The sequence below is a fragment of the Hyla sarda genome, chromosome 10, assembly GCF_029499605.1.
Source record: "Hyla sarda isolate aHylSar1 chromosome 10, aHylSar1.hap1, whole genome shotgun sequence".
NCBI classification, from domain to species: domain Eukaryota; kingdom Metazoa; phylum Chordata; class Amphibia; order Anura; family Hylidae; genus Hyla; species Hyla sarda.
In genome coordinates, this window is record NC_079198.1 from 139,446,948 (window position 1) to 139,469,670 (window position 22,723).

A 22,723-nucleotide genomic window follows, 5' to 3' on the forward strand; every position below is an offset into this window, starting at 1 on the left:
ACAAAAAACCTAGGCGTCACCACATTATTTTCAATAGCCACGGCGACCTGGTGTCTGGGGTTTGTTGAGCCCTAATATAACCCATATAGACCCCATGAGCCTAGATGTTGCGGGTGCCATTGGTTGGAGACAGTTTTTCCTATATATATATCAGCTGTACTTCTAGGGGAGAACTGTATATACGGCCACCTGGGATGATACAAAATGGAGCTGTAATATGGCCATGTGCACCCATAGATTGGCACTCTTTGCTGGCGTATGAAGCGCTCCCTTCCCCCACTCCATAATGGGGAATTCAGTGTCAAATCGGAAGCACAGGGAGTACAGTATGAACCCATAACCTGAATACATGAGAAAAAAACAATAAAACTGATGACCACAGAGATGTAGTTACACCTCACACCCAACAGGGGCACCACTGAGATCTCAAAACCAGTAAGTGCCTAATAATTGGAGATTGTGGGACTGATGGCCTGAGAATTACATGAAGTGCTAGGACTCTTATCCATCTATTATACAATTACAATCTGAAGATTCTTACAGTGCTATTACAGGTATTGTCCGTCTTATAATATTGTCCCTACCAAGGTCTCCATATCTGTCCATTACCCTCCGAAGGGTTATAGGGCAATCTCTGTAATGGGGCGGCCGGATACTGTTCTGCCATCGCTTCACTTTGTTGCAGACAGAGGTGTCTTAAGATTTTGCCCTGTGCCGTCTCCTGGTTGTGCAGAAATCCTACGGTCTCTTTAAGGCACATGTAGTATCCTTGGTAATATAAGTCCTGAGCGTTCTGAGAATCTGAAATAAACAATAATGAAAGAAGTCTTAGAAATTTCCCATATAAATGACATTTTTGTAATATAAGCATTTTTAATAAATGTAAAATAAATAATAGTAAATAATAATAGTAAAATAAAATAATACTAAAATAATTTTTTAAAAGCTTATTTCAATCCATAACATAATACTAATTATAACAACAATAATAATAATAATAATATAAATAATAATAATAATACTAATTATAACAACAATAATAACAACAACAATAATAATAATAATATAAATAATAATACTAAAAATAATAACAGAAATTATTATTAATAATAATAACAAATGCTAATAACAACAATAAAACTACAACTAATAATTATAACTACAACAAAAATTAATACTAAGAATAACAGGAATAGTAAGTATAACTACTATTACTACTAATAACTATGGAAATAATAATACTAATAATAACAACAGGAATAACTATAATAACTAATAATACTACTAATAACAACAGTAATAATAATACTAATAATCACAACAACAGGAATAAAAATAATAATTATAGTAATAACAACAATAATACTAATAATAACAAGATTAAAGAAGTACTCCGGTGGAAAACTTTTTTTTTTTTTTTTTTTTTAATGAATGGGTGCCAGAAAGTTAAACAGATTTGTAAATTACTTCTATTAAAAAAATCTTAATCCTTCCAGTACTTTTTAGCTGCTGTATGCTACAGAGGAAATTCTTTATTTTTAAATTTCTTTTTTGTGTTGTCCACAGTGCTCTTTGCTGACACCTGATGCCCCTGTCAGGAACTGTTCAGATCAGGAGAAAATCCCCATAGGAAACCTATGCTGCACTGGACAGTTCCTGACACGGACAGAGGTGTCAGTAGAGAGCACTGTGGACAAGACAAAAAAAAGAAATTCAAAAAGAAAATAATTTCCTCTGTAGCATACAGCTGCTGAAAAGTACTGGAAGGGTAAAGATTTTTTTTATGGAAGTAATTTACAAATCTGTTTAACTTTCTGGCACCAGTTCATTTAAAAAAAAAAAGTTTTCCACCGGAGTACCCCTTAATATTTTTAATTTAAAATAATATTTACACTGATTTAAGGAAATGTTTTTGTTATATTTTGTTATATTCTAGAATATTCCATTGTATTCTGTTTTATAATATTTTCACACAATTTCCGGTTCAAAATTTACTTTTTAATAAATAAAAATGATTCTTCCTTCACTGCCCTATAGTCTTAAAATATGAATGTTTTGCTAAATAAATCAAATGTTTTATATACATTTTTGTAAAGTGTACTTTATCCACAAAGTGTCTACAATGTCTAGTAATGTATTAAAGAGGCCGGCATGGGACTGAATGAAAGCAGCAAAGTGCATGTCCAGACGGCATTGTCCCCACTCACATATGCACGCTCTGTTCAGCTGAGCACGCATATGTTCTCAATGGAGAGAAGGGAGTAAGCTGCTGCCAGACACCTAAACTCGATTCTGCTCATTCTCTCCACATCATCTGTCGGGGAATAGTTGGCGCATACCTATAGTATGGGGCTCATACCTGTATGGGCACACACAATGTATGATCACATTTAGCAGAAATGCTGAGGAAATTCCCAGCATTTCCATGCCAAAATCTGCAAGAATTTCTGTATCATCTCTACATAAATTGTGCAGACCAGTGTTTCCCAACCAGCGTGCCTCCAGCTGTTGCAAAACTACAACTCCCTGGGAGTTGTAGTTTTGCAACAGCTGGAGGCACACTGGTTGGAACGCACTAGTGCAAAAAAAAAAAAAATAGCAGAATTTGTGAATTACCTATTGAAGTCAATGGGTTAGAATCTGCAATAAATCCTGCAACAAATCTGCCGTGTGTGAACTGCACCTATAAAGCCAAAATGCAAAATCTGACGTCCCTGATATGGCAATTTATTGGTGTAATGAATAAAACTGTGTCCCTGTAGAGGAATGTGACCCTCGGCACAAGGACACACTTTTCTGCTTTACAGCCGGCTCCCTAATCCTAATACTTACCCCTAATCCTAACACTTACCAATCCTAACCCTAACCTCTAATCCTAACCCTTAATCCTACTTACCCCTAATCCTAACCTTAACCTTTATAACCAATCCTAACCCTAACCCCTAATCATAACCTTTACAACCAATCCTAACCCCTAATCATAACCTTTACAACCAATCCTAACCCTAACTCCTAATCCTAACCTCTAACCCTTATCCTTATCCTAACCCTTATGCCTATTCCTAATCATAACCCTAACCCCTAATCATAACCCTAATCCTAAACCCTAACCTCTAATCCTAAACCCATCCCTAATCCTAACCCTTACCTCTAATCCTAACCCTAACCTTTACAACCAATCCTAATCCTTACCCCTAATCCTAACCTCTAACCCTTATCCTAACCCTTACCCCTAATCCTAACCCTTACAACCAATCCTAATCCTAACCTTTACCCCTAATCCTAACCCCAATCCTAACTCTTACAACCATTTCCAACGCTAACCCTTAACCCTAACCCCTAATCATAAACCCTAACCTCTAACCCTTATCCTAATCCTAACCCCTAGCAGCAATCAGTACCGAGAAGTGCTGAGAGCACTGAGCAAACCGACTTACCATTGGTGCAGTGCTGCCTCTGCCGCTGGAGATATTTTACCGCCATTTCCAAAATGTCGGCCTTCTCCAGTTTGGAGTGTTGGTGATGGATCTGGACTTCTTTCTCTAGTAAAATTCTGAGCTGCTCGATGCTGTGGTTTATACGATCTCGCCTCATCTTCTCTATCACAGGCTTCCTTATCTAAAGAAAAAAATTATAATTTTTTTTAAATGTAAAAAAAAATTACTTTTTTTTTAGACTTTACAGCTAAATTCTCAAACATGCAACTCTCTACCAGTTGCAAAATTGCAACTCCCAGTATGTCCGGTCAGCCAAAGAGTGGGAGTCATAGTCTTGCAACCACTGGAGAGCTGTAGGTTGGGGAGCAACTGTATTGTAAAATGTTTTCTTTTAATCCTAGTTATGCTTCAGCGGCAACTAGAACATATATATATATATATATATATATATATATATATATATATAAATATACATTTTATAAAACAACGCAATTTATCTGAATATAATATGGCACCATATATATATTAGAAAATAATAAAATGTAGAACAGTATAATCAAATAGAAAAAATTATGTCATATATCGGAATATTATGAAATAATGAAATATAGCAGGATAGAATTTAACAGTATATCAGGATAGAATAAAATATAACAGACTAGAATGTAATATATATTGGAGAATAATAGTAGAATAAAATCTAACAATGTTTCAGGATATAATAAATATAACATACGGTAATAGAATAAACTTTAACAATATATTAGGATATAATAAAATTATAACAGAATAGAGTGTAAAATATATCATAATAATAATATATTAGGGTATAATAAAATATAACAGAATAGAGTGTAAAATATATCAGAATAATAATATATTAGAATATAATAAAATATAACAGAATAGAATAAAATCTAACAGTATTTCAGGATATAATAAACTATAACATAATAGAATAAACTTTAACAATATATGAAATATAGGATATAATGAAATATATCAGAATTATAATAATATATTGGAATATAATAAAACATAACAGAATAGAGTGTAAAATATATCAGAATTATAATAATATATTGGAATATAATAAAACAACAGAATAGAGTGTAAAATATATCAGAATAATAATAATATATTGGAATATAATAAAATATAACAGGATAGAAAGTAAAATATCAGAATAGAATATGATATATTAGAATATCATAAAATAGAAGAAAATCTAAATATATATCAGAATATCATAAAAAATATCTCACAATAAAAAGTGATATCACGTAACCTAATAATTGTGATATAAGAAAGTGTAGTGCGGCGTTGTACCTTATTTTTTTTGAGCCCACCCATCTTCACCCTTTTGGGTTCCTGCAGGACGTTGCAGCTGGGAGCCATGATGATGTGCGATGTAGTGATCCTGGTGTGGCGGCCAGTGGGGGCCCCGCACGGTTTTTATACTCTGGCCCATGCTGTCAGACAAGTTGTTTTGCATGGTGCAGTTTCCCACGTGTGTAAACCAATGAAGAGAACAATGCAGATAATAGAAGTGTGCCTGAGAGGTCCAGCCGTGGCCCCGGGGGCAGAACATGTCCCCTCCTCTGCAGATGAACAGGTGGACGGGGCGTAGTTCAATTCTATCATGACTCAAATGAGATCTCACCGTGGGAAAGCTTCAATCTGAGAGAAACCACCACATCTCCTGATCCTGCAGATTACATTCCTGCGGCACCTGTTCTCTGCGCTGACTGTATACACACAACAAACAATATACGGCACAACGCTCGCCATTATTGGGCTAAACAGGAAAAGTCCCAAACTTATGCACAATAGGTGATTTGCACCAAAATGTTGCGGCTTTTTCATTTCTACTCTTTGGGTTTATTCACATAGCAGAATTTCCGCTGGCGGAATTCCGCCTCAAATTAAAGCCCTTAGGCCAGGTTCAGACTACGGAATCTCCAGGCAGAAAATTTCCGCCTGGAGATTCCGAGTGCGGCTGAATTAGTCGGCGCTAGGACCGCACGGACACTGCAGTCTCCAATAGACTGCAATGTGTTCCGTGACGATTTCCGCCTGAAGAAAGAGCACCGCCTTTCTTCAGGCGGAAATTTCTAAGCGGATTTTCAAAGCGGGTTTTCCGCTTCAAAAATTCCGAAGTGTGAATTTGTGAACGGAAACCCATTCACTACACTAGACATTTTAGCAAGCGGAATTTCTGACGGAAATTTTACGACTGAATTTCTGTCAGAAATTCCGTAGTCTGAACCTAGGTTCACGCTACGGAATCTCCAGTCAGAAAATTTCTACCCGGAGATTCCGAGTGCGCCCAGTGCCTACTGAATCAATCAGTCGGCACTAGGACCGCGCGGACACTACAGTCTCCAATAGATTTCAGGCGGAAATTTTCATTCACTATACTATAGATTTTAGTAAGCGGAATTTCGGCCTGCAATTTCAAAGCGGAATTGCAGGTGGAAATTCCGTAGTGTGAACCTAGCCTTCCGCTTTAAAATTACAGGCAGAAATTCCGCTTACTAAAATGTATTGTATAGCGAATGGGTTTACGTTCACAAATTCACACTTCGGAATATGCAAAGCGGAATTTGGGAGCGGAAAATCCGCTTGAAAATTTCTGACCTGAAGAATGGTGTTGCTCATTCTTCAGGCGGAAATACTCGCGGAACTCATTGCAGTCTATTGGAGATTGCAGTGTCCGCACGACTCAATCAGTTGGCACTTGCTGCACTCTTAATCTCCGGGCGGAAATTTTCTGGCCGGAGATTCCGTAGTGTGAACCTAGCCTTAGACTTCTATGGGATTCCGCACTCCCATTCACACTTCTGAATTTCCGCTTGCGTAATTCCGCCTCAAATTAAAGAATTCCGCAGGCAGAAATTCAGAAGTGTGAATGGGGTGCGGAGTCCCATAGAAGTCTATGGGCTTTAATTTGAGACAGAATTCCGTAAGCGGAAATTCAGAAGTTTGAACGGGAGTGCGGAATCCCATAGAAGTCTATGGGCTTTTATTCGTGGCGGAATTCCGCAAGCGGAAATTCAGAAGTTTGAACGGGAGTGCGGAGTCCCATAGAAGTCTATGGGCTTTAATTTGAGACAGAATTCCGTAAGCGGAAATTCAGAAGTGTGAATGGGAGTGCGGGGTCACATAGAAGTCTATGGGCTTTAATTTGAGATGGAATTCCGCATCGTAAATTCTGCCGTGTGGTTAGACCCTTTCATGAAAACGTAATCAGCACGTAATGTGGTCGCTGCAACTTCCTAAAATTTCCCCAAAATTTTTTGTGCAGTCTCACGCCAACCCGGACCATACTTTGAAGCTTAGATCTACATCATTTAGCGATTTCTGAAGACCGTGCACCTTTTTGATAATTGTGTGGGGAGTAAACACAACGTACACCCAGAAATGGGGGTAAAAAATTATCTATTCAGGGTGCATTCACAACAGGTGGGGGAACCCCAATTATTTAAATGAGCTGACGGTATCTATTTTTGGACTGATTATCGTTGTCTGCTGCGGTTTTCAGTCTGGTTCAACCGGCAGCTACGGTGGGTAAATGAGCACAAATGGTGGTGTGTATGTCCCCTTACACAGACAATGATAAAGTCCCCCATAATGTGGAGATCACCATGAGGATTATATCCATATGAGATAAAGATTTGTAGTCTCTGATGTTGTATTGATATATTTTCATCCAAATTTACTCCCCAACCCCCCTCCCCCATATGAAGTTTGCCCCATGTAGGTAGCTTTCCCCTCTCCTGTAGGTAAGACCCCCAGCAGATGATGGTATAGGTCAGTGGTTCCCAATATTTTTTTCTGCCTATTTCCAAAACTGCACCCCAGTTAGTTATAAACCTTTGTAGGCCCTTATACTTCCTCCTATAGTTAAAGGCATCCACCTCTGCCCCCATTTAGTTGAAGACCCCCTTACTGCCCACATATAGTTGTATGCCCGTTCTGTGCCCCCATATAGTTATAGACCCCTTTACTTCCCACATATAGTTGTATGCCCGTTCTGTGCCCCCATATAGTTGTAGACCCCTTTACTTCCCACATATAGTTGTATGCCCGTTCTGTGCCCCCATATAGTTGCAGACCCCCTTACTGCCCACATATAGTTGTATGCCCGTTCTGTGCCCCCATATAGTTATAGACCCCTTTACTTCCCACATATAGTTGTATGCCCGTTCTGTGCCCCCATATAGTTGTAGACCCCTTTACTTCCCACATATAGTTGTATGCTCGTTCTGTGCCCCCATATAGTTGCAGACCCCTTTACTTCCCATATATAGTGTTATATGCCCCCTTTGTGCCCCCATATAGTTGTAGACCCCTTTACTTCCCACATATAGTTTTATGCCCCCTTTGTGCCCCCATATAGTTGTAGACCCCTTTACTTCCCACATATAGTTTTATGCCCCCTTTGTGCCCCCATATAGTTGTAGACCCCTTACTGCCCACATTTAGGTGTATGCCTTTTCTGTGCTCCATATAGTTGCAGACACTTACTGCCCACATATAGTTTTATGCCCCTTCTGTGCCCCCATTTAGTTGTTTACCCCTTTACTGCCCACATATAGTTTTATGCCCCTTCTGTGCCCCCATTTAGTTGTTTACTCCTTTACTGCCCACATATAGTTTTATGCCCCTTCTGTGCCCCCATTTAGTTGTTTACCCCTTTACTGCCCACATATAGTTATATTCCTCTTCTGTACCCTCACATAGTTGTATGCCCCCTTTATGCCCTCATATAGTTGTAGAACCCCTTACTGCCCACATATAGCTGTATGCCCCTTTGTGCCTCCACATAGTTGGAGACCATTAATGCCCACATATAGTTGTATGCCCGTTCTGTGTCCCCATATAGTTGTATGTCCCCTTTGTGCCTCCACATAGTTGTAGACCCCCTTACTGCCCACATATAGCTGTATGCCCCTTTTGTGCCCCTTATAGTTGGAGACCCTTAATGCCCACATATAGTTGTATGCCCGTTCTGTGCCCCCATATAGTTGTAGACCCTTTTACTTCCCACATATAGTTGTATGCCCCCTTTGTGCCCCCATATAGTTGTAGACCCCCTTACTGCCCACATTTAGGTGTATGCCTTTTCTGTGCCCCCATATAGTTGCAGACCCCCTTACTGCCCACATATAGTTGTATGCCCCTTCTGTGCCCCCATTTAGTTGTAGTCCCATTTACTGCCCACATATAGTTGTATAGTTGTAGTCCCCTTACTGCCCACATATAGCTGTATGTCTCTTCTGTACCCCCATATAGTTGTAGATCCCCTTTCTGCCCACCTATAGCTGTATGCCTCTTCTGTGCCCCCATATAGTTGTGTGCCCCTTTGTGCCTTCATATAGTTGTAGACCCCCTTACTGCCCACATATAGTTGTATGCCTCTTCTGTGCCCCCTTTGTGCCTCCATATAGTTGTAGACCCCCTTACTGCCCACATATAGTTGTATGCCCCTTCTGTGCCCCCTTTGTGCCTCCATATAGTTGTAGACCCCCTTACTGCCCACATATAGTTGTATGCCCCTTCTGTGCCCCCATATAGTTGTATGCCCCTTCTGTGCCCCCATATAGTTGTATGCCCCCTTTGTGCCTACATATAGTTGTAGACCCCCTTACTAGCCCACATATAGTTGTATGCCCCTTCTGTGCCCCCATATAGTTGTAGGCCCCTACACTTTCCCCTTATAACTGTAGACCCCCCTCCCAACACTGCCCCCATATAGCTGTAGGCCCTCACACAGCATCCCTTCAGTGCTCTACTTCTCCTCTGCCCCATAAGCCGTAGATCCCTGTTCCGGAGAAGCAGGGGAGCACCAACCCTGACGCAAGAGTTACTGTCCACAGCAGCCGCAGTGGCCACTTTAGAAGCAGAAACCAGTGGCTATGGACATTATTACAGATGTAACCCTGGGGAGCTGCTAAGTACCCCTGGGGAGCTACTTGTACCCCAGGTCGGTAACCATTGGTGTGGAGCAAAGGTCCTCAAACTTTACCTCCAGCTGTTTCAAAACTACAACTCCCAGCATGCCCGGACAGCCAACGGCTGTCCGGGCATGCTGGAAGTTGTAGTTTTGCAACAGCTGGAGGTCCGCATTTTGGAGACCACTGCCCTATAAGGACTAAACATTTCTTTTTGGAAAGCAAGTCCCTGTATATCAATGAGCAGGAGAATCCCCCCAGGCCCAGGACTGTAGAGACCCCTCTCAGTGACCCCTGCCTGGTATCGATAATCTCGCGGGGCAGCCCGACCACTTGATCCGTCCTTGAAGAAAGTTTTGTCTCGTTCTACAAGATCTGTGAGTTCTTCAGTGAAAGGAGGCGAAACTCCATCTCTATTTACAAATCCTTTAATACCGAAGATAAAGGAAAGAGTGCGAACAAAGCGAAAAAAGGCTCAAAATAAACAAATAAAGGTCAGAAGGGGTCGTCCTGGACTCTTAGCGCAGATTTCTGTACAATGCCAAACCTGCTGCGCAAGTGTGTTCCCCAGTTACGGAATTTATTAATGTTGCGCACATCACTTCATAAATTTGGGCAAATGACAGGAAGCCCCTGAATAGAGCAAAAAATATAGTGAAAATATGTGAGAGTTCATTTTCGTGCCACTTTTTTATTTATTATCTATTTATTTATGTATTTATTTTTTGGGCCAAAATTGACAAGTTTGGTGCCAAATGATAAATCATGGAAAATTCTGGCCAAAGCATCTCACGTAATATTCTATAATTACTGGGGCCCATACATGAAATAATTGTATAAATAAAATGTGTCCAGGGGTTAAAATGCGAGTGCAGGTGCAGTGACCATGAAAAAAAAAAAAAAAAAATTTAGTTTTTTTAAATGTTTTTTTATTAACATTTTCCAACAATTAATATTTACTTTTAAATAATTTATTAAATTACACCTTTAAAAAAAAAAGAAAAGAAAAAAAAAAACAACCATTTTTGTGATTCAAAAAATTGGTGTCAAATGTTTATGTAAAATGGACTCTCGCCCCCTTGAAAATATCATGAACTTTACATAGCCACGCCCACTTTTGCAAAACTGGCGTAACTAAGCGTAAACCTTGGATCATTTGAAACACTTTGAATATCTAATGGAAACTTTTTCACGCCAGAATTTTGGTGCAAAATTTTTGACGTGAAGAGTTTTGAGTAGGACCCCCGCAATGCACGCAATTTTGCAGGTACACGCCATTGGGTAAATTCCGCCCTATGACCATGTTCATACAGCAGAATTCTGCAGAAAAATTCCTCTTGGAAATTCCTTTGTTTCCAGGGGGATTCTGCTGCACTGCGCACACGGCAAAATGTTCATGGTGGAAACATTCTCCTGCGGAAAGTCCGATTTCAGACTCCGTAGAAAGAACTGACATTTCAATTCTTTCTACGGAAACTGCTCTGAATTGCCGTCTTTAGAGAAGGTACATCGCTGAATCTCCGCCTCTCCTATAGAGATATATGGAGGGGGCGGGGCAGAGCCGGGAGATCACGGGGGGGGGGGGGGGCCTAGTGTTCGGACCCCCCACGATCAGACATCAGATCCTCTAGATAAGGGATAAGTGTCTAACACTGCAGATCTTCTTTAAAGGGGTACTCCTCTGGACAGCTTTCGGAACATTTAGTTTGACCACGCCCCCTCATGACATCATGCCCCGCCCCATAATTGTGAGTCTATGGTGGTACACTACGATTTTTGGTACGTGGGAAAACCGCATACGGGGCAAAAAATGAGCCAATCGGAGTCGGCGTTTCACTCCGGTCGGCTCATTGAAATGAATTACATACGGGCCGCATATGGCTGGGATACGGGGGCGCCCGGTTTTCGCTCCCCCCAGCTGTATACGGTCTCGTATTGCTGAAAACGTAATGTGAACCCAGACTTACTGTAACTGGGTCATGTGCTGACCATTATGACTCACAAAAAAAACCATAGTGGTAAATGTGTCAGAGGTAGTGGTCAGTCCTGGGTGAGCTGACTCCCTGTGAACTACTGTACAGAAGGACATCATCACCTACCAGATCCATTCTGCCAGCTCCGCATTCCACTTATGAGTCTGATCAGTTCACCAGCACCAGAAGCCTTTTTAGATGAGCAGGTGCAGTGATCAAACGCCACCCCCTCTCTCTGTAAAGCTAGAGGATTCTTGGGAAATGTAGGCAGCATTAGCAAATCATTTCAGTGATAGAATTGCAATCAGTAATGACTGAAAACCCCCATGTCTGCCACAACAGCTAAAAGAGGTAAGCACAAGGCATACACAAGACCCTCTACATTATTCTCTAATAATAGCCTGTGCTGCACTATATAAGCAACAAATAAATGCACATAAAGTGACTATTGTGTGCGGCTGCTTCTCCCTAAAAATGATATGATCCCTATTAGGGCTTCCAGTATCTGGCTCTCTCACAGCAATGTACTTAAAGGGGTACTCCGGACGGACCCCCGGGATCAGACATCTTATCCTCTATCCTTTGGATAGGAGATAAGATGTCTAGGGGCGGAGTACTCCTTTAAGCCGGACATAGAAGTAAGGGAAACATTGGAGTGTAGAGCAGTATGGCCGCCTATCCTGGATATGGCAACGTCATACATTACAGGCAGATATGAGTTAACACTTCACCGTACTTTTAGGGGGAATAATAAACGTATTTGCTAAGAATTTTTGCTGATGTGTTTTTCAAATTTTTTCATTTTACTATTTATATATTATAAAACAATCCTGTAATCTTGCAGTCCCCCGTCTGGCCACTAGGGCCTAAAACTAAGCTGAGACTTCCTGTTCTGTACAGATGACTTCCCAGCAGTCTCTTCCTTATCATCACAGACAGGATGAGGTAACACCAGTACATATTGTACAATAGATTCACTATAGATGTTCCTCACAGCTCAGCCTCCCCCTCCCTCATGTCTAAATGCTTTCAGCAATAGGCTTATTTGATAGTTCAGGCAATAATAATTTTCTACCACATCCAATACCACGGGCATCCAGCACACCGAGTACAGGACTTTACTTTGTGGCCACTGTAGGACACTGTACTTGGCTCCGGGACTCCTATAGACAACACACAACCCACTATGCCAGAGGAAGAGTCGGGGCCCTGTTCTGGAGATTGCTGGGGGCTCTAAAGAGTGTAATGCAGACGGGCCCCATTGGGTACTTTAGTATGGGATCAATTGGTCCTCCACAACGATGCAGTTTACAGTCAAGTTCTTTAAAGGGGTATTCCGGTGTAAATTTTTATTTATTTATTTATTTTTCAAATCAACTGATACCAGAGTTAAACAGATTTGTAAATTACTTCTATTAAAAAAATCTTAATCCTTCCAATACTTATCAGATGCTGTATGCACCACAGGAAGTTGCGTATTTCTTTCCAGTCTGACCACAGTCTGACCACAGTGCTCTCTGCTGACACCTCTGTCTGTGTCAGGAACTGTCCAGAGTAGAAGCAAATCCCCATAGCAAAACCCTCCTGGACAGTTCCTGACATGGGCAGTGGTGTCAGCAGAGAGCACTGTGGTCAGTTTGGAAAGAACTTTACAACTTCCTCTGTAGTATACAGCAGCTTATAAGTACTGGAAGGATTAAGATTTTTTAATAGAAGTAATTTGCAAATCTGTTAAACATTCTGGCGCCAGTTGTTATAAAACATTTTTTTTAACCCCTTTAGCCTCTCTTCAGTTGTACATTGCTGATACTTTTGTGTGGCAGGTATACAAGCCATGGCATGCTGCGTACAGTAAATCAGCATTCAATATTGGGGGAAAAAAACTCAAGATAATTCTCAGTGCACGACATGTGACATAAACAATGTTGTTTTCCTACTTGTTGGTATCTGTAAAACCTGCTGAATCATGTGAATGTCCTGACGTTATCTTGTGGGAGATATTGTGAGGGTTCGATCATAAAAGAATCAGTCACTTGGCTTAAAGCCTCCGCTGGAGACGCTGGGACGTTCCGTTCAGTATTATCAGTGTCGCGACTCCTGTAGCTGCTCATGTCCCTTCCTAAAATTAAAGTGTTGTTTCAAAAGATCATTTTAAGGCATAGTTTGGCTATATTAAAGGGGTACTCCGGCCCTAACCATCTTATCCCCTATCCAAAGGATAGGGGATAAGATGTCTGATCGCGGGGGTCCCCCCGCAATCTCGCTGTGGCACCCGGCGTTTGTTTAGAACGTCGGGTACAGCGCCGGAGGCTCGTGACGTCACGACCACGCCCGGACGTGACATCACGGCCACACCCCCTCAATGCAAGTTTATGGGAGGGGGCGTGACGGCGTCACGCCCCCTCCCATAGACTTGCATTGAGGGGACGTGACCATGACATCATGAGCCTCCACCTCGCATCGCCAGTCATCCGGCACAGACCAAAGCTCGCTCCGTGCACTAGATGTCAGACATTTTATCCCCTATCCTTTGAATAGGGGATAAAATGTCTATGGGTGGAGTAACCCTTTAACCCTACAGAGAGGTGACAGTGTAATTTTAGTGCCCTCACTATTGTTATTGAGTCCTTGAAAGCCCCCTCCATGGTGCACAGATAGTTCTTATTCTCTCCATTTCAGGAGAGGGACCAGATCTGGGCCGTATGCCATTAGTACACACACAGAAACTTTCTCCTCTAATTGCCTGTCCAATCAGAGCACAGGACCTACTCTACTCTGCCATGCTATGATACAGTTCTGGTGAAAGTGCACTGACTGGCAGTGGGTTAGGTCGATGATTTGTACAGTACAGCACCGATGCACTTGTTTTGCAAGGTACTATGTAAGTAGAAATGAAAGAAGCACCAGCAGCAAAGCAAGGAAGGGGTTACACCAGTCACTGAACTGCTACTGCTGAGGGAATGTAAGGGAATCCTTTAAGGGGTTATCCAGGAAAAAACTTTCTTTATATATCAACTGGCTCAAAATAGTTAAACAGATTTGTAAATGACTTCTATTAAAAAATCTGAATCCTTTCAGTACTTATGAGCTGTTGAAGTTGAGTTGTTCTTTTCTGTCTAAGTGCTCTCTGATGACACCTGTCTCGGGAACTGTCCAGAGTAAAAGCAAATCCCCATAGCAAACCTCTTCTACTCAGTGCAGTTTCCGAGACAAGCAGAGATGTCAGCAGAGAGCACTGTTGCCAGACAGATAAGAACAACTCAACTTCAGCAGCTGATAATTATTGGAAGGATTAAGATTTTTTAATAGAAGTAATTTACAAATCTGGTTAACTTTCTCTAGCCAGTTGATTTATATAAAAAAGTTTTTCGTGGAATACCCCTTTAACTTACCTTGCATGGCCTGTTCAGATCTTCTGGAGGTCACAGATTGTAGGTACACAGTGTTTAGCCTTCTCTCCTGCACATAGCATGTGCTAAGCCCCGCCCCCACTATTTGTATTCAGTCCTGATCTATCTGCTACTAGAGACAGAATTCCTCTGACAACAGGCAGTGGACAGCAGATTGCCGAGAATGGGGACAGACACCTAGTGGCCCAGAGTTTAGAGTTTTCTTTTTTTTTTGGGGGGGGGGGGGGGGGTAAGGAGTAATATTTGGTAAATAAAGAAATTAACCCACTATGCGATCATAAATGGAACGGATTCATGTATACAGTAAGCTAGCTGGCCATCGGGAGTGATTTACGACAACACTGAGGCTCCATCCAGAGATCCACTTCTGTGAGGAATATCTTATCCTCCTAAATCACTACTATATTTCTATCCATTTACATCAGCAATGATATTTTCAATGTCAGTATCTCTATATCGGGACTCCAACTTTCTTTATTGAGGAGTTTGACAGACCCAGGAGGGGCAGTACCTGTTGGAATATACGATTGTTGCCTATACACAGAGGGATAATATCTACCGTAATTGTTATAGATAACCAATATTTATAATCTCTTACCACTATTTGGAGACTCCGCTACACTACACCACCCTGAAAGTCCCCTGATGAACCTTGGAATATGGGGAAACACGTCAGAACCCCTAACTTTGGGACCCCTAGGTTTTTAGGTAATTTTTTATGGGACAGTTATTTGCTAAATGGAATGACTTTAAATCCTGCCTTACATGCTATTATCCTAGCGTTTACAATTGTAATAAATCCATTTAGTGAAGTATAGGGAACGTTTAATAAGGGCGCCCTTATAGGCAGTCCACACATATCCCGTTGGTGATGCACATATGAATATTACTATTTACTGAGAAATATAAACTGAATATTTCCATGTGTTCACAGATTAGAGGTACCTGGATAATTGTGGAATTATCATTTATTATGTATATATCATCTATATTATGTATATATCATCTATATTATGTATATATTATCTATATTATGTATGTATCATCTATATTATCTATATATTATCTATATTATGTATATATCATCTATATTATCTATATATTATCTATATTATCTATATTATGTATATATCATCTATATTATGTATATATATCATCTATATTATGTATATATTATCTATATTATGTGTATATATTATCTATATTATGTATATATATTATCTATATTATGTATATATCATCTATATTATGTATATATTATCTATATTATGTATGCATCATCTATATTATCTATATATCATCTATATTATGTATGTATCATCTATATTATCTATATATCATCTATATTATGTATGTATCATCTATATTATCTATATATTATCTATATTATGTATATATCATCTATATTATGTATATATCATCTATATTATGTATATATCATCTATATTATGTATATATTATCTATATTATGTATATATCATCTATATTATGTATATATCATCTATATTATGTATGTATCATCTATATTATCTATATATTATCTATATTATGTATATATTATCTATATTATCTATATATTATCTATATTATCTATATTATGTATATATTATCTATATTATCTATATATTATCTATATTATCTATATTATGTATATATCATCTATATTATGTATATATATCATCTATATTATGTATATATTATCTATATTATGTATATATATTATCTATATTATGTATATATCATCTATATTATGTATATATTATCTATATTATGTATATATCGTCTATATTATGTATATATTATCTATATTATGTATATATCATCTATATTATGTATATATCATCTATATTATCTATATATTATCTATATTATCTATATATTATCTATATTATCTATATATTATCTATATTATGTATATATCATCTATATTATGTATATATCATCTATATTATGTATATATTATGTATATTATGTATATATCATCTATATTATGTATATATCATTTGTATTATGTATATATCATCTATATTATCTATATATTATCTATATTATCTATATATTATCTATATTATCTATATATCATCTATATTATGTATATATCATCTATATTATGTATATATTATCTATATTATGTATATATCATCTATATTATGTATAAATCATCTATATTATGTATATATTATGTATATTATGTATATATCATCTATATTATGTATATATCATCTGTCTTATGTATATATCATCTATATTATGTATATATCATCTGTATTATGTATATACCGTATTATCTATATTATGTATATATTATCTATATTATGTATATATTATCTCTATAATGTATATATTATCTATATTATGTATATATTATCTATATATTATCTATATTATCTATATTATGTATATATTATCTATATAATGTATATATTATCTGGAGTGATAACATGCAAGTGACTACTTCCTATTGGCTACTTACCTAGGATTGATCAGTTTTGCACTTTTTTGTATTTTTGTGACTTTTACAATACTTTGCTGGAGGGTTTAAATTGTAATGGAGTTTTTAGTTAGTTTTAGAACTGTTTACATAAATCCCATGTGTAGTATAAATAACATGATATCATTATTGTCTGGGTTGACACAATTACAGAGATAACAAATTAAAGGGTTACTCCGCTACCCAGCGTCCGGAACATTGAGTTCCGAATGATGTGTGCGGGCTTCCGTGTTCACGCCCGCCTCCTCGTGATGTAACGCCCCGTCATGTGACATCACATCCCGCCCCCTCAATGCAAGTCTATGGGAAGGGGGCGTGACGGCCGTCACGCCCCCTTCCCATAGACTTGCATTGAGGGGGTAGGCCGTGACATCACAAGGGGGCGGGCGTGAGCACGGAAGCCCGCACACATCATTCATAACTCAATGTTCCGGACGCTGGGGAGCGGAGTAACTCTTTAATATTACTTTTAATAGTTTTGTAACTTTTATCAACTTTTTTTGTCTTATTATTGCTTATATATTATGTTTCAATATTTTTGCAGTCGTCATGTTTTTTTTTATTTTATTTTTTGCGTTGCATTTTTTTTTTTTAGCAAAAATCATAATAAAAACGGCAAAAATACTAGGACGTGTGAATCAGATATAATCAGACAGGTAATGGTGCTGTCACGATGCCGGCTGGCAGGTAGTGGATCCTCTGTGCCAGAGAGGGATTGGCGAGGACCGCGCTAGTGGACCGGTTCTAAGTCACTACTGGTTTTCACCAGAGCCCGCCGCAAAGCGGGATGGTCTTGCTGCGGCGGTAGTGACCAGGTCGTATCCACTAGCAACGGGTCACCTCTCTGACTGCTGATGATAGGCGAGGTACAAGGGAGTAGACAGAAGCAAGGTCGGACGTAGCAGAAGGTCGGGGGCAGGCGGCAAGGTTCGTAGTCAGGGTGGATAGCAGAAGTTCTGGTACACAGGCTTTAGACACACAATACGCTTTCACTAGGCACAAGGGCAACAAGATCCGGCAAGGGAGTGCATGGGAGGAAGTTAGATATAGTCAGGGACCAGGTGGAAGCCAATAAGCTAATTGGGCCAGGCACCAATCATTGGTGCACTGGCCCTTTAAGTCTCAGGGAGCTGGCGCGCGCGCGCCCTAGAGAGCGGAGCCGCGCGCGCCAGCACATGACAGCAGGGGACGGGAACGGGTAAGTGACCTGGGATGCGATTCGCGAGCGGGCGCGTCCCGCTGTGCGAATCGCATCCCCAACGGCCATGACAGTGCAGCGCTCCCGGTCAGCGGGACTGACCGGGGAGCTGCAGGGAGAAAGACGCCGTGAGCGCTCCGGGGAGGAGCGGGGACCCGGAGCGCTAGGCGTAACAGTACCCCCCCCCTTAGGTCTCCCCTTTTTTTTGTCCGGTGACTGCCTCCCCTGGGATGAGGACACCGGGAAGGAGTGGATGGTTTCCTCAATGGCAGGCAGTACAGCAGGAGTAGGAATGGGGAGGGAGGGTAGAGGGTGAAGCTTGGCACGGGGCAGGGCGACACAAGGACGGGAGCCATGAGGGGACACAGAGGCTTGCCTGAAGGGACTGGGAGGGGGGGAGAGGCATTTTCTGTGGCAGGCAGAGTCCCTAACGACCTTAGGGGGACCGGATACAGGAGGAACCACAGGGTCACGGCAGGGAGTACTGGGAACTGGTTTAAGGCAGTCCTTGGAACAAGAGGGACCCCAACTCTTGATCTCCCCAGTGGACCAGTCCAGGGTTGGGGAATGGTGTAGAAGCCAGGGTAGTCCAAGGAGAATTTCGGAAGTGCAATTGGGAAGGACCAAAAATTCAATTTTCTCGTGATGAGGTCCGATGCACATTAGGAGGGGCTCCGTGCGGTAACGCACGGTGCAATCCAACCTGGCTCCGTTGACCGCGGAAATGTGGAGTGGCTTGACAAGACGGGTCATCGGAATGCGGAATTTATTCACCAAGGACTCCCGAATAAAATTCCCAGAAGCACCAGAGTCCAGGCAGGCCACGGCTGAGAGGGAAGAGCTGGCTGAAGTAGAAATCCGTACAGGCACCGTGAGACGTGGAGAAGCCGACTTAGCATCCAGAGACGCCACACCCACGAGAGCTGGGTGCGAGCGTGCGTTTCCCAGACGTGGAGGACGGATAAGGCAATCCACCAAAAAATGTTCGGTACTGGCACAGTACAGACAAAGATTCTCTTCCTTACGGCGATTCCTCTCTTCCAGGGTCAGGCGAGACCGATCCACTTGCATGGCTTCCTCGGCGGGAGGCCTAGGCGCAGATTGCAGTGGAGACTGTGGGAGAGGTGTCCAGAGATCTAAGTCTTTTTCCTGGCGGAGCTCTTGATGTCTCTCAGAAAAACGCATGTCAATGCGCGTGGCTAGATGAATGAGTTCATGCAGGTTAGCAGGAGTTTCTCGTGCGGCCAGAACATCTTTAATGTTGCTGGATAGGCCTTTTTTAAAGGTCGCTCAGAGGGCCTCATTATTCCAGGAAAGTTCAGAAGCAAGAGTACGGAATTGTATGGCGTACTCGCCAACGGAAGAATTACCCTGGACCAGGTTCAGCAGGGCAGTCTCAGCAGAAGAGGCTCGGGCAGGTTCCTCAAAGACACTTCGAATTTCCGAGAAGAAGGAGTGTACAGAGGCAGTGACGGGGTCATTGCGGTCCCAGAGCGGTGTGGCCCATGACAGAGCTTTTCCAGACAGAAGGCTGACTACGAAAGCCACCTTAGACCTTTCAGTAGGAAACTGGTCCGACATCATCTCCAAGTGCAGAGAACATTGCGAAAGAAAGCCACGGCAAAACTTAGAGTCCCCATTAAATTTGTCCGGCAAGGACAGGCAGAGGCTAGGAGTGGCCACTCGCTGCGGAAGGGGTGCAGGAGCTGGCGGAGGAGATGATTGCTGCTGAAGTTGCGACTGAAGTTGCTGCACAATGGTGAATACTTCCGACAGCTGGTGGGTTAGATGGGCGATCTGTCGGGATTGCTGGGCGACCACCGTGGTGATATCAGAGATATAAGGCAGAGGGACGTCAGCGGGATCCATGGCCGGATCTACTGTCACGATGCCGGCTGGCAGGTAGTGGATCCTCTGTGCCAGAGAGGGATTGGCGAGGACCGCGCTAGTGGACCGGTTCTAAGTCACTACTGGTTTTCACCAGAGCCCGCCGCAAAGCGGGATGGTCTTGCTGCGGCGGTAGTGACCAGGTCGTATCCACTAGCAACGGGTCACCTCTCTGACTGCTGATGATAGGCGAGGTACAAGGGAGTAGACAGAAGCAAGGTCGGACGTAGCAGAAGGTCGGGGGCAGGCGGCAAGGTTCGTAGTCAGGGTGGATAGCAGAAGTTCTGGTACACAGGCTTTAGACACACAATACGCTTTCACTAGGCACAAGGGCAACAAGATCCGGCAAGGGAGTGCATGGGAGGAAGTTAGATATAGTCAGGGACCAGGTGGAAGCCAATAAGCTAATTGGGCCAGGCACCAATCATTGGTGCACTGGCCCTTTAAGTCTCAGGGAGCTGGCGCGCGCGCGCCCTAGAGAGCGGAGCCGCGCGCGCCAGCACATGACAGCAGGGGACGGGAACGGGTAAGTGACCTGGGATGCGATTCGCGAGCGGGCGCGTCCCGCTGTGCGAATCGCATCCCCAACGGCCATGACAGTGCAGCGCTCCCGGTCAGCGGGACTGACCGGGGAGCTGCAGGGAGAAAGACGCCGTGAGCGCTCCGGGGAGGAGCGGGGACCCGGAGCGCTAGGCGTAACAGGTGCAAGAAGAAGTAGTTCTACATGGGGTTCAGCTTGTGAGGGGAAATAAAAACGTCTCCATTCACTGACAGCAAGCAGAGGAAGTTGCATAATTTTTCATTTTATAGGCATTAGACAGGTTTACTTACATAAGAGCGGACACCAGATGATCAGTTTCAATGGTTTGACATGTAAATGCTCGAGGACTATTGTTTCCCTATGAGGGTCGTCTCATCTGTTACACAACCAGTCGCAGTTTCTGTCACTTCTAGAGTTAGCATGCGTAGGTGACAATGGACTCTGCAGAAACTGCAACAGAAAGATGAACATCGCGGTCAGTGGAGTCACTAGGATTGGTCGACCCCTACTGAGGGAACAAAGGGTTTACCATGTCCAAACCCAACATGACCGGGAAGTGTTGGCCATTGGGAGCCACCAGGTTGACCTCCTAGGGTACGTTCACACTGCGGAATTCCCGTGGAATTCTGCGAGTGGAATTCCGTGCAGTGAGCAGTACCATCAGTGTGAATGGGTCTTCCACGAGACCCGTACACATTGCGGAATTTCAGCGGTAGACCATTCCACCGCTGAAATTGTTCAGCGCAAAGAAAAAACATGTTCATTCTTTGCATGGAATTCCACGAGTACTGCATAGCTGTCAATGGTGACGGCACAGTGCCCAGCGGTCCTGCCGCCGAAGTGTTTTCGGCAGTGACCACCTGAATTTTAGATGTCTTGGTTCTTCATTCTTCCAAAGTAGAAAGTATTAGGAGCGGAGGAACATCCATAGTGTAAGGGTATGTTCACACTGCGGAATCTCCGCGAGCGGAGATTCCACAGTGTGAACATACCCTTACACTATGGATGTTCTGCCGCTCCTGATACTTTCTACTTTGGAAGAATGAAGAACCAGGACATCTAAAATGTGGAGGAAATTGTTAGGGACTGATGGGACCAAAGATGCCCATACATCCTCATCTGGTCCTACACATTGTCTTCATGTTGGCAGAACCCGCCGGTTTAGGTGTAATCGGCTTTCTAACTCTTTCCCAACACCCGATGTCAAGGAAAAGAAGGGATGGGCATGTTGGGTTTAAACCATATCTGATCCATTTGTTCTATGGGAGGCAACATGTGGGGATCAGAAGAGATTGCGGTCAGCATTCTGAAATGTATAGAAATCTGTCGCCATCCCACCACACGTGCTTGGCCTAGCGTTCATGTCTTCTCGGTCGGGAGAGGGGAAACGCCTCCTAAATTAAACATACAACGTGTTTTGACCCATGCTTTATGGACCGAAACGCGTTGTATGTTTAATTTCAATATGGTTGGCAAGTCCCATCAAAAGTGGCGAGTTTAGCCAAGACACATCTAATATATATAGACGCTTTTAACATAGTTGGTAGATGAACATGTAATGTGTGTGGGTACAGAATGGGCACCACCAAAGTAATGAAGGCCTCTTTGGACCATAGCTACCGGACAGTGTTGGCCGTTGGGAGCCACCAGGCCGACCTCTTACACAATGGATGTTCTGCTGCTCCTGATACTTTCTACTTTGGTAGAAAGAAGAACAGGGACATCATGGGTCCAAAGGTGGCCATACATCCTCATCTGGTCCTACACATTGGCTTTATGTTGGCAGTACCCGCCGGTTTAGGTGTAATCGGCTTTCTAACTCTTCCCCA

At 42.0% G+C, this 22,723-nt stretch overlaps 1 protein-coding gene across 1 annotated transcript in view; it reads right to left on the reverse strand.

The window, feature by feature from the left end:
* Positions 1–181: 181 nt before the first annotated feature.
* The window catches only part of LOC130294522 (transcription factor HES-5-like), a 44,831-nt gene continuing 22,289 nt past the window's right edge, over positions 182–22,723 (reverse strand). Inside the window, exons 2-3 of the mRNA XM_056544450.1 lie at positions 3,438–3,618; positions 182–801 (exon numbers count right to left, since the gene is read on the reverse strand). Coding sequence (XP_056400425.1) covers positions 581–801; positions 3,438–3,594 — 378 coding nt within the window. The 5' untranslated portion in view covers positions 3,595–3,618 and the 3' untranslated portion in view covers positions 182–580. The remainder of the gene's footprint in view (positions 802–3,437; positions 3,619–22,723) is intronic.